Here is an 11,655-nt window from a genome sequence, read left to right as displayed (position 1 = left end):
CTCACACAGAGGCATGGTAGAGGACCCGCTCGGTTCACGATACCTCTAACTCGATCAGAGGATAGAGAGCTCATCCACATTCAGAGCTAGTCGTAAGTACTATATCTTTATTGAATATAGTTAAAACTTGGTCATTATAAAATCTAACATTTATTGTTCAAAATTAATTTTGCAGCACATTTACAGAGAGCTCTGTGCCTCGTGTAATTATCGGGATCATCCGACGATTGATATCGAGGCCAGTGAACGAGTTCTCCAGTTGGCCATCAGGGGCTCGTGATGCAGTCTAGGAGATATTTTTGGTAAGTCAAAGGTGTTTAATTTAATAATTCATGATAGGTTTATATTCTATTTATTAATACAAGCTTGCTTCTACTTGTAAGGGTACTATCAATTCTTATCTTCTTAGGATGAGGAGGCTGGTCGTTCAATCTTCAAGCAGATGGCCACACATAGGTTTTGAGATGGGCTACACAGTTTACAGTAGTCCGCCATCAAGCATTTCGGATCCTAGTCACCATTAGACTGAAAGTTCAATAGGAATCACTGGATGTAGATGGATATGGGAGGCCCTCTACAACCAGTAGAACAGTGAGAAGTACATCAGTGGATAGTGGAGAGCCTGATAGAGTCGGACCGTCCAACAGGATCTGATTAGGCACACGGGCGGTTCCGTTGGCACACATGTTGTGGCCGATAGACTAGTAACAAATCTATATCAAAACTCTTTACTAGAACTATAAAAACTCTTATATATATATTTTAATTAATTTAATTTTATTATTTACTTATTATAGATATGGCAGCTGGATCATCGACTAGGCTAGGCATAGTTATGGGAGGCTACACACTAGTCTAAGAGGACTGGTGATTATTTAGATTCTAGGTCATAGATTGTGGTAAAAATTTCAAACTGTATTTATTAAGTTGTTATAGGATCTGATATATATATTAAAATTGATGAATTTCTAAACTGTGTAGATGAATTATACAGAGTACGTCGTTGCACAGCACGACGATGACCCATTCACTCAACCTCTCCTTGACATTGAGGGATGGCTTAGGGTCATCGAAGGGGTGAGTAGGAGTTGGGTCATAAGATTCAGCCACAGCTACGACCCTCCAACGGCTTGATACTCTTCGACATTCTCATAGGCCTCGACGTCTCAGACTTGGAGCGATGCGCATGTGGAGGAGGTCATGCAGAGACTCCTGAGCCAACAACCTCAGAGCTTTTGGGATACCATCCATGATACAATCATGGAGATTCTCTGAGATCCATAACTGTGTGACCAACTAGGCTCATTGTTCCAGCCATCATATCAAGTAATTCTATTAGTAAATACTTTTATTTATTTTAAGTTTTCATATTTAGAAACTTCACATATTTAGGCTTGAGTCTAGAAAGAGGATCTAAGGATAAAAACTTCAATCTAACTATCCAATTGATGGGCTGAGGGTATCTATAGTTCTATATCATTGAATAAAATATATAGAAATAATCTGTTTAAAAATTCGAAGAGTGTATCGAAAGATACGCCTTCATATCGAAAGATATGCCTTCATATCAAAATTTATTAAAAATATTTTATTTTTCTTCATTTTGGACTGCTGAAATATCCGACTCTCATCCACTAGCTATTAGAGAGGAGCAGGAGGATGAGGAGGAGGACCATGTAGAGGATCTGAGCTAATTTTTTTTATTTTAATGTATTATAATTTTTTTGATACTACTTGCAAAATTATATAATTGATATTTTTAATATAATATAATTAGTTTTTTATTTGTGATTGTCATATTATCTTTGGATTTTAATTATAACAGGTGTTAGGAATCATAATTGATTGTGATTAATTAAAATAAATTTTAAAAAATATTATTATAATTTTTTAAAAAAAATAAAATTAACTATTATCGAGGGTATTAGTGATGGCTTTATTACGGATTATTAAAAAAAATTAAAATTAACTATTAACAATGGCTAAAGCATTATTATGGATTATTAAAAAAATTAAAATTAACTATTAGCGATGACTAAAGCTGTTGCTTTAGCCGTCGCTAATAATTATTAGCGACGGCACTAGCGACAAAAAAGCCATTGCTAATTGATTTTAAAATTTTTTAATTTTTTATTTAAAAATAAAAAAATAAATAAAAATAAAATTTAACCATCATTAATACCATCACTAATATTCTTATTATCGATGACTAAAAATTTCATCGTTAGTAGTGGCAATTCGCGACTAGAATTTTTTTGACCATCAATTAGCGATAGAAAGCCGTTGCTAATAGTATTAATGATGGCAAATCGACTATAAGTGATGGTAATTAGCCATCGCTAATAGTCAAATTTTTTGTAATGACAGAATTCAAATAGACTTGAACAAAGCCATTGGTGAGAAGATTTCATCATAATCAATTTCTTACATTTGTCCGAAACCCTTTGCCATCAACCTAGTCTTATAGATTTCAACTTGGCCATCTACTCTGATCTTCTTCTTGAGAACCCACTTGCATCCTATTAGACTTACACCCTCAGATGCATCAATCAAAATCCACATTTGGTTGGTATATATAGAGTCCTTCTCGGATTTCATGATGTCTAGCTATTTGCAGAGTCTCTACTCATGACAGCTTCTGAATAGGTCAGTGGATCATCATCCTGAATGATGCTAATCTTATTGCCATTTTCAATGACAAAATCATATCTTAGAAGTGCCTACCACACTCTATCTGATCTTTGGAGAGGAGGTGTGTATTGTAGATGTACCTCATCCTTGGGTACTTCTGCTTGAGGATCATATTGTAGATCATCCATAGGTATTTTTAGAATAATTTGTAGGTCCTAAACTTTTTCAAGTTCAACATTCCTCCCACTGCCCTTTTCTTGGATGAATTTTTTTTTTCAAAAAAGTAACATGCCTACTAACAAACATCTTTTATTCAGTAAGATGGTAGAAGTATAGTATCCTATAGTTTTTTTAGGATATCCTACAAACCTACACTGTCTGATCTAGCACTTAGCTTATAACCAAAAATATTTCTGACATAAGTAGGATAGCCCTAGATCTTAAGATATTTAAGATTAGGCTTCCTTTCTTTTCATATCTCATAAGGAGTACTAGCAACAGACTTCAAAGACACCTTATTCAATATGCATGTGGTAGTTTCTAAGGTCTATCCCCAGAAAGGTATTGCAAGATTCGTGAAGCACATCATGTATCGTACCATATCCAATAGAGTGCGATTCTTTCTTTTTGATATACCATTTAATTGTGGTGTATAAGAAGGGATCCATTCAAAGAGAATGTCTTTATATTCTTGAGATGATTAAAAAATTTATTAGATAAGTATTCTCCACCTCGATCTGATCAAAGGACCTTGATATTTTTTTTAGTTTATTTCTTAACTATACTTTGATACTCTTTGAATTTATCAAAGACTTTGGATTTATATTTCATCAAGAACACATATCTGAACCTTGATAGATCATCCATAAAGGTGATGAAGTAAGAGCATCTGAATATACTAGGGCTAACATCTCTATTGCCCTCTCTCTATGTCTAGAGAATAGAGTCTTGATCATCTTACCTATGAGATAAGATTCATAAGTTTTCAATGATTCATAATCATAGGGGTCAAAGAACTCTTCTTTGTACCACTTATTTATCTTTGACTCACTAATACGATCAAAGTGGCAATATTAGAAATATATAATATTCACATTTTTTTCTTTCTTTTCATATTTCTATCAATATAAAAATATTTTCATTGAGTGCAAGGATTAGAAGATTGTTATCAATATAACCACGGCAATAGAATTCATTAGAAAGAAAAATGGAGCAATGATAAGTGGCATATTTTTATATTTATTTTAATAATTTTTGGTAATTTATGGTGCTAACATCTTTTAAAAAATCTAATTTCATGAATAAATTAAATTTTCTTATAAAAATAGATAATTTAGAAAAATATAAAATTAGAGCATATTTATGAAAGATAGATGTTGAGTCAAATTGAGCAATTTAAGTACCAAAATAATAAAAAAAATTTAAAAAATTTAATGCATATTATTTTCTATTTTTCAGATAAAAATTGGAGCAAAAATCAAGGTAAAATAGCTTAAAAAAATAAATTTTATTACCTTCAGTGCACGATGGACCAACCGCTCGGTCCACAGAAGCAAGGGCACGGTCCACAGAATAGTTTCATGGTCCACAGGCATGGTCTACGGGCGAGGTGGAAGGTTTTGCACGATCAGACGGTCAAAATTCAATCTATCACCTGATCCGACGGCTGTGGTGGTTTTCGACTTTGAATAGGAGATTACATGCGCTGATCGACGGCCTCGATTTCATTCGACCTTTGATTCAATGGCTGTCAGCATCTCCGATTGTGTTAAGGAAGAAAACTGCACGATGCGATAGTTAGAATTCAATTTGGAGCACGATCGGATGGTCAAAATCACATCCGACCATAAGAAAGATTTAAATAGAGATTTTTTATCAGATCTGGGCGGTCCAAAGATAATCTGACAGTCAGAAAAATTCCTACGGGTAGAATATGTTTTCTAAAGATTTTGAGACTCCTTTTGTGATCAGAAAAAGATAAAAAATTTATCTATAAATAGGAGACCTGGGAATAAACATAGAGAGCAAAAAAATTGAGTGAAAAGCTAGGAAAAAAATAGAAAAAAAAAATATTAGAGTTTTAGAAACCCAAAGAGAAGGAGAAAAGTTAGTTCGCTCTACGGAGTATGAAGAAAGATGGAGAGGTCATCAACCATCTTTCCGACGAGACTAGACTGATCAACTTCAGATCTTTATTATAATTTTATTTTTTTTTATTTTATTATTATTTTTTTAATTTTTTTATACTTAAATTTTAATTTTAATTAATATAAAATTTACTTTCTTACACTTTAAATTCTTCTCTTTTATTTTTTTACAAGTAGATGCTAGGATCTAGTTAGTAAATCTTAATAGCAATTTATTTTATGCTCTTTAAATTTTTGTTATTTATTTTTATTGCAAGTAGATGCTAGGATCTAAATAGTAGATCTTAGTATCGATTTATTTTTTACACTTTTAATTCCTGTTTTTTGACTTAAATCACTTTTTTCAAAATTTTATTTTTTTTATAAAATCAAAGATTTTAAATCAAAATTCTATCTTCTCCATGGATTCGATCCAACTCACTATTTTCTATATATTTTTAATTTTTATTGAAGTCGAAATAGATTTGATAAGCATGATGTCCTAACGACAACATTGCGATCATATCAAATTTTTGACGCCATTGTCGGAAAAGGCACCAATTTTAATGTTTGATTTTTTTTAATTTTTTTATGAATATAACTTACTAACTTTTTAATTTTTTTTATTTTTATAAAAAAAGAGAAGAAAAGAAGGGTAAAACACTTCAATTTAGTGAGATCAATCCTAACCGTAACCCTAGCTTTTTTTTTAGTATTAATTATTATTTTTTTTAAATTAACTTAAAATTTACCCACATAAACCTAATAAAATTCACATGACAAGAGTAGAAATTTAATTGTTAGGAGTATTCATCATCTTAGATTTACTTTTGGTGATCGTTGGAGACAAGATAAGCTTTTAAGTTTCATTAGTTTCATACATCTAATTTAGTTGCATAGAATCCTCTTGTTTGAAATTGGTTGTCCACATTCATCTCAAATCAATTTAAGGGCAACACCCATAATAAGATAAGGTGGAGATTTCATCACCCTTCTTTAGCTAAAAAATAACCAACTAGCATCTCGCATTAACCCAAACCTAACTAAAATCAAGTAGACATTGGCCTCTAGGATCAATTGAGTACAGTTTGAGTATTGTGGTAAAATCAAGTACAAAGTAAGTTTGGACTCACTCCTAAAACTGGTGTCTAAGGCTAGAGGTTATAAAGACTCAGCCTAAGTAGACTCATGGTTATTTAATTGATTCTATTAGCTTATCTGGCCAATTCAATTGGTGTCTAAGGCAAGCAACGGGGGGGAAGGGACCCCCACGACCCCACCTCTTATCTGGCTAGTTAAAGGAAGTAAGAATAGACCCAAGTTGCATCTAGACTAAGCCGCTCTACATCAAACTGTTAGGTCTAAGAAATTCATAGGTGTCTAAGTTTAATTACTTGTTAACTTGATTGTAATTAATACTGAACCATAATTAATTCTTCTCATCTTACGTCTTTAGATCTAGGGCTTTTTCTTTCTCTTCTCTTCTCTTCTTTTTCTCCACCTTAAAAAAAAAGATAGTAAAAAACTAAAAAAAAAAGATTGAATCATACGTTAGGGTTTGCACTAGTACATGCACGGTAGAAGATCTCTTTACCCTGACCTAGTTGAATCTAATCCTGAAATTGAATGACTAATTTAAATTTGAAAATCAAATGGCTAGAGACCCTAGAGAACCACCTAGGCAGATGAAGGAATATTTCTTCCACCTATATCCCATCGATTTGTATCCACTTACCTGATATCCTTGCAAGCCATTATGAGATCAAGTCAACCATAATCCAGATGCTCCCATCTTTCTATGGAAATACTAATGAAGATCCTTACAAGTATCTAGATGAGTTCTTAAAAATTTATTTCACGATAAAAATTCAAAATTTTACTGATGATGAACTTAGACTGACCCTATTTTCCTTCTCACTTAAGGACAAAGTCAAGTACTGGCTTGGCACAATAGGGAGATCGATCCGATCATGGGCTGAAATGTAGCATGAGTTTCTTAAAAAAATTTATCTCATAAGTCGAACCAACACCATGAGGTAAGCTATCACTGGACTTGCTCAGCTTCCAGGGGAACAAATTCATGAGTCATGGGAGAGACTTAAGAAATTTCTTAAAAAATGCCCACACCATAGTCTATCTAAGTGGCAAATTGTTCAACCTTTTTATGAGGATTTAGGTAACCAATACAGATATATGGTAGATGCATCTTGTGGGGGTGCATTTATGAGTAAGAGTGAGGATGAAGCTTATACCTTATTTGAAATCTTAAGTGAAAATTCGATCAAACATGCTTCATTATTCTCCTATGAAAGATCAATCTCCCACCAAAAGTGGGCAAAAATTTTTAAGATCAAACAAACAGACTCTAGTTCAAAGGCTTACTTGAACCTAATAGCTCAAAAATTAGATAAAGTCAACCTTCTCATCCAGAAGTTAGATCAATTCCTTGTCCTAAGTCAACAATCTCTTACACAATACACACCACCTCTCAATTATCAGGAGATTCGTTCTATCTGTGCTAGCCCAGTCCATCATGTGAGTGAATGTCCCATGGCTGCACAGTTTTTACCTTTCATCCAAGAATAAGTTTAAGCTACCCAAGGTTACTCCAAGCCTGTCAATGATCCATTCTCTAACACATATAATTCAGGCTGGAGGAACCACCCTAATTTTTTTTGGAGGCCCCAACAGACTCAGGCTCAGACCCAAATTTTTTTTGTGTAAAATTTTCAGAGTAAGCCTCTATACCAGAATTATGCCTACAACAAAGGTCAGCCTAGTCAACCTACTCAGCCACCATATCAGCTACCATACCCACCTCTTCAACAGACCAATCTAGCTGACAATAGATTTAACCAACTCCAACAGTTGATTATGACCCAACAGCAATCCCTCACCAGGCTAAAAGTATAAATAGATCAGTTAGCTGAGTCTTCCATGAGGAGAGAACTAGGTCAATTATCGAACCAATCATATCGAATTTTAAAAACGACCCACCTACCCACCAACCACTTGGACCTAGTCATCAATCTCATGTCCCACCTAAGAATCCTCCATTTGAAAGTGACAAAATAATTTCTGAGCTTAGAAGTGATAGGATTCTTAAGGATCCAATCCAAACCAGGTGAGTGAGGGTAGTATTGATATTAGTCAAAATGAGATTTTGAAAGAAAAGATTAGTACTAAGACTAACCCAAAAGAAGAACTTGAGCTCAGTACTGATACTGATCTAAGTGAAAAAGAAAAGAGAGAGAATGAGTTACCCGAGATTTATTCATCAAGAGTTCTATTTTCTTCAACTCGAGAAGTCGATTCTTCCACTTTAGAAACACCATCCCCTCCAGAACTAAAATTGTCTTTGGTTACATCTGAGTATGCATATTTCAAATCAAGTAGCCCCCTTTCAGTCACTACAAGAAATTTGATTTTTTGCGACAAAATTTTTTCATCGCTAAAAATCTTATTTTCGTCGCTAAAAGTATTTGCGACGAAATATATCGTCGCTAAAAATTTGTAGAGAAAGCCTCGTAGCAAAAGACCTTAGCGACGAAAATATTTTATTTTATCACAAAAAATAGTAAACCCAGACGACGAAGTTATGTACTGTATTAGCGACGAAAATATTTTGTCGCAAGAGCTTAAATTTTCGTCGCTAAAATTGCAACGAAATAAAATTTCGTCGCTAAATATTTTGATTAAAAAAAAATTTTTCTTATTTTTTGCGATGAAAATGAATTTCGTCGCAAAACTTAGCGACGGATTTCGTCGCAAAATAATTTGTCACAAAAATTTTGTCGCAAAAATTGCGACGAAAAAAATGTTCGTTGCTATAATTGCGACGAAAAAAAAAATTTCGTCGCTATAATAGCAACGAAATAAAAATTTCATCGCTAAAAGGGCGAGGAAATAAAAAATTTTGCCGCTATAAGGGCGACGAAATAATAATTTCGTCGCTATAATTGCAACGAAATAAAAATTTCGTCGCAAAAAGTTTAAATTTTTAGCGACGAAACTTTTTTTCGTCGCAAAAATAGCAACGAAATAATTTTGTCGCAAAAATTACGACGAAAAAAAAATTTCGTCGCTATAATGGTGACGAAATAATAATTTCGTCGCTATAAGGATGACGAAATAAAAATATTCGTCGCCATAATTGCGACGAAATAAAAATTTCGTCGCAAAAAGTTATAATTTTTAGCGACGAAACTAAGACTTTCGTCGCAAAAATAGCAACGAAATAAAAAATTTCATCGCAATGAATAATAAATGTTTTACTTTTTTGGGTTCACAAATTTTTTTTGCGACGAAATTAATATTTCATCGCTAAAATAAATTTTGGATAAAAAATAAAATTTTTATTAATTTTCCAAAAAAACCTGCTCAAATACAAATTATCTGATCAAACATATTTTAAATAAACAGTATGTTAACACAATAAAAATATTCTAAGTCAAAAGACCAATTTCAAATAACAAAAAGTTTCATAACCATCTTTGTCATATACAAAAATATAAGTCCATACACCATTTTAAATTTAAAATAAGTACAAACTAAGTATGATCTGACTCATTGGCCTCGTTCCCTCCTCCAGGCGTCGATCCCTGACCCGATACGTGTCGCGATGGTGGTGCAGAGGCGGCATCATGTGACTGTAGAGGTGCTAACTCAGAAGCATCAATACCGAGCCGTCCCGCCACCGCAGCTACGATCCTCTCGAGCGTCTGACTACGATTCATCCAGTAACTAATCTGATCTTGCATCATGCTCATGGATGTCCTAACTGCCTCTGGCACCGATGCATCATCAGACCGGTCGGATGACGAACTGCGTGATTTTTTGGACCGCATGCTATGATCAGATCCTAGCTGCCGCCCGAGGACGGTATCCAAAATCGTATCATCTGTCATCAAACAAACCTGCTGCGATCCAGTATCACCATCAGATCCCACCTCCCTCGTCGTCTGCTCTCTCAATTCTAACATTTTTTCCTTCACAATAAACCAAATAAAATCATAAATTTTTTTCAAACTCTTTAAAAGTATTCAAAATGTAGAGTAATGATACTTACATGACGCTGCCTCGCCTCCTCGATCACGAACTCGCCACTCTTGTTTTGATAGAATTTAGCATAGGCGTCGACTCCGGATAGTCCCTGTTCAAAAAAAAAAAAAAGAAAAAAAAGATATCAAAATAATGTAAATATTTAATAAAAAGTTACAAAGTATGATTGCAAATGTAGTTACGTACCATCCTCTTCATTCCCTGTGCAAAAGAGGCACTTCCTTGCATGTGAATAGAATCAATCTTGCTCCTATTCACCTTATTCGCCTCTGATCGTCGCTACAAAATACATACAATTATAACCAATAAAGGACATAACATAATTAAAAAAACTTGGAACACTAGACATACCTGAAATGCCTCACTTTCAAAATGCTCACATAACCACCGCCAATCGTCACTAGACCCAGCCCAATTTCTGTATGGCTGGGTCACAGGATCAATCCCCTTCGCCTGCAGCTCATTGCAGTATTTATGAAGCCTACATCGCCGATCTCTGTATCTATTTGCAGCCATTTTGAGAATACATGCCGTCACTTCTTCGTCAGTGCAATCCTCGAAGTCAATATTATCCTACACAGTAATCATACCAAAAAGCAAATACATGAAATTATTCATATAATAAAAAATTTATTTATATAACCAAAAATAATATGGATCATGTAATGATATGCAAGACATCCAAATTTAATTCTTACCCTGATGTGAGAGACTAGAGCATCACGGTATCGAGGAGCTACATGCTTGAAACTTTCAGCAGCCCACGGAAAATGATTCCACATATACAAACTGATCTCATTTGCGACGATACTAGCCTCTGTGCCAACCGGATGATCTCGAAATATATGTACCTTCAGTTTTTCATTGTGTGTATGCACATATTTTTCCAAAACAAGACCCCTACTAGGACCACGCACTGCACGTCGATGCTGTGTTCCTACATGTAAAAATTGATGAAATGAACATATATCATGTATCACTAAATGCATATAACAAAAAAATATATATGGTTTATAAATTGATAGAGATGTACCTGTAAGGGGATGATGCTGCGGTACCATGGCCTCCGGCTGGGCAAGCTCTGGCTGAGCACTAGGCGGCTCTGTGGACTCGGGCAACTGAGTCTCATCTAAATCCTCTGACTCATCATGCAAAATGCTAAAGTGAGGATGTGTATCATCAAGCGGAGCCTGCTGCCTACCCCGTGAATGTCTACATCCAGGACCAGTCATGATGCTGCAATGATTAAAATAATTTAAATCAGTAAGTAATCAAAAAAACTCAAGTATTACATGATATAATAAAAAAAAATAAATTGAATTACTTATTCATATTAATTATTGTTCTCAGATTCTGAACTCGTGTCCATATAGTCATCTTCGACGGGAGTCATAGAAGACTTCGACCCTGAAGTACTATCATCATTGTCGTTAACGAAGTCATTATTGGATCGTGCTCGTGTCCGTGCCCTTATCGACGATCCAACAATAGAAACATCCTCAGGTTCATAGTCGTCTCTTTGTAATTGTCCTATGTCAATCGTATCATCTGGCACTAATATGTTATCTGGTGCTTGCATTTGATATGCTTCATTTTCAATAATTGCACAGACTTCATTCTCAAGATGTTCATCATTCGGGCATGTGAAAAGTGCAGGATCAAACAAATGCCTATGCTGAGCCCTTATTGCAACTCGCCAAGGCTCTTTCATTTTGTTATCATCAATATACCACACTAGTCTTGCTTGCTTTGCAAAAATATAAGGATCACTTTCATACCATACATGACCAGTGTGGACACTGACGAGTTGAGGATCTATAACAATTGGCCTGTGTCG

At 34.4% G+C, this 11,655-nt stretch overlaps 1 protein-coding gene across 2 annotated transcripts; it reads right to left on the bottom strand.

Annotated features, from left to right (window-relative positions):
- Positions 1–9,219: 9,219 nt before the first annotated feature.
- Positions 9,220–11,027, bottom strand: LOC140852491 (uncharacterized). 2 transcript variants are annotated; one of them, XM_073245717.1, is made up of 5 exons: positions 10,852–11,027; positions 10,517–10,755; positions 10,005–10,391; positions 9,826–9,909; positions 9,220–9,745 (listed from the first exon to the last, which is right to left on the bottom strand). In XM_073245717.1, the coding sequence occupies exons 3-5, from the start codon at positions 10,044–10,046 to the stop codon at positions 9,308–9,310; spliced, it is 564 nt and encodes a 187-aa protein (XP_073101818.1). In that variant the 5' UTR covers positions 10,047–10,391; positions 10,517–10,755; positions 10,852–11,027; the 3' UTR covers positions 9,220–9,307. The 2 variants fall into 2 exon arrangements, with proteins under 2 accessions (XP_073101818.1, XP_073101819.1); XM_073245718.1 differs by lacking the exons at positions 10,517–10,755; positions 10,852–11,027 and having other exon boundaries at positions 10,005–10,497.
- Positions 11,028–11,655: the final 628 nt, after the last annotated feature.

The sequence above is a fragment of the Elaeis guineensis genome, chromosome 11, assembly GCF_000442705.2.
Source record: "Elaeis guineensis isolate ETL-2024a chromosome 11, EG11, whole genome shotgun sequence".
In the NCBI taxonomy this organism is placed as follows: domain Eukaryota; kingdom Viridiplantae; phylum Streptophyta; class Magnoliopsida; order Arecales; family Arecaceae; genus Elaeis; species Elaeis guineensis.
This window is presented reverse-complemented; position numbering and strand designations above follow the sequence as displayed.

What these genes read in the sequence shown, in the direction of transcription:
- LOC140852491 (XM_073245717.1), bottom strand. Translation starts at nt 10,046, where the DNA reads ATGCAAGGAAGTGCCTCTTTTGCACAGGGAATGAAGAGGATG. An exon ending in CACAGGGAATGAAGAGGATG is followed by an intron (nt 9,910 to 10,004) that starts GTACGTAACTAC and finishes TTTTTTGAACAG; the next exon opens with GGACTATCCGGAGTCGACGC. An exon ending in AGGAGGCGAGGCAGCGTCAT is followed by an intron (nt 9,746 to 9,825) that starts GTAAGTATCATT and finishes TTTATTGTGAAG; the next exon opens with GAAAAAATGTTAGAATTGAG.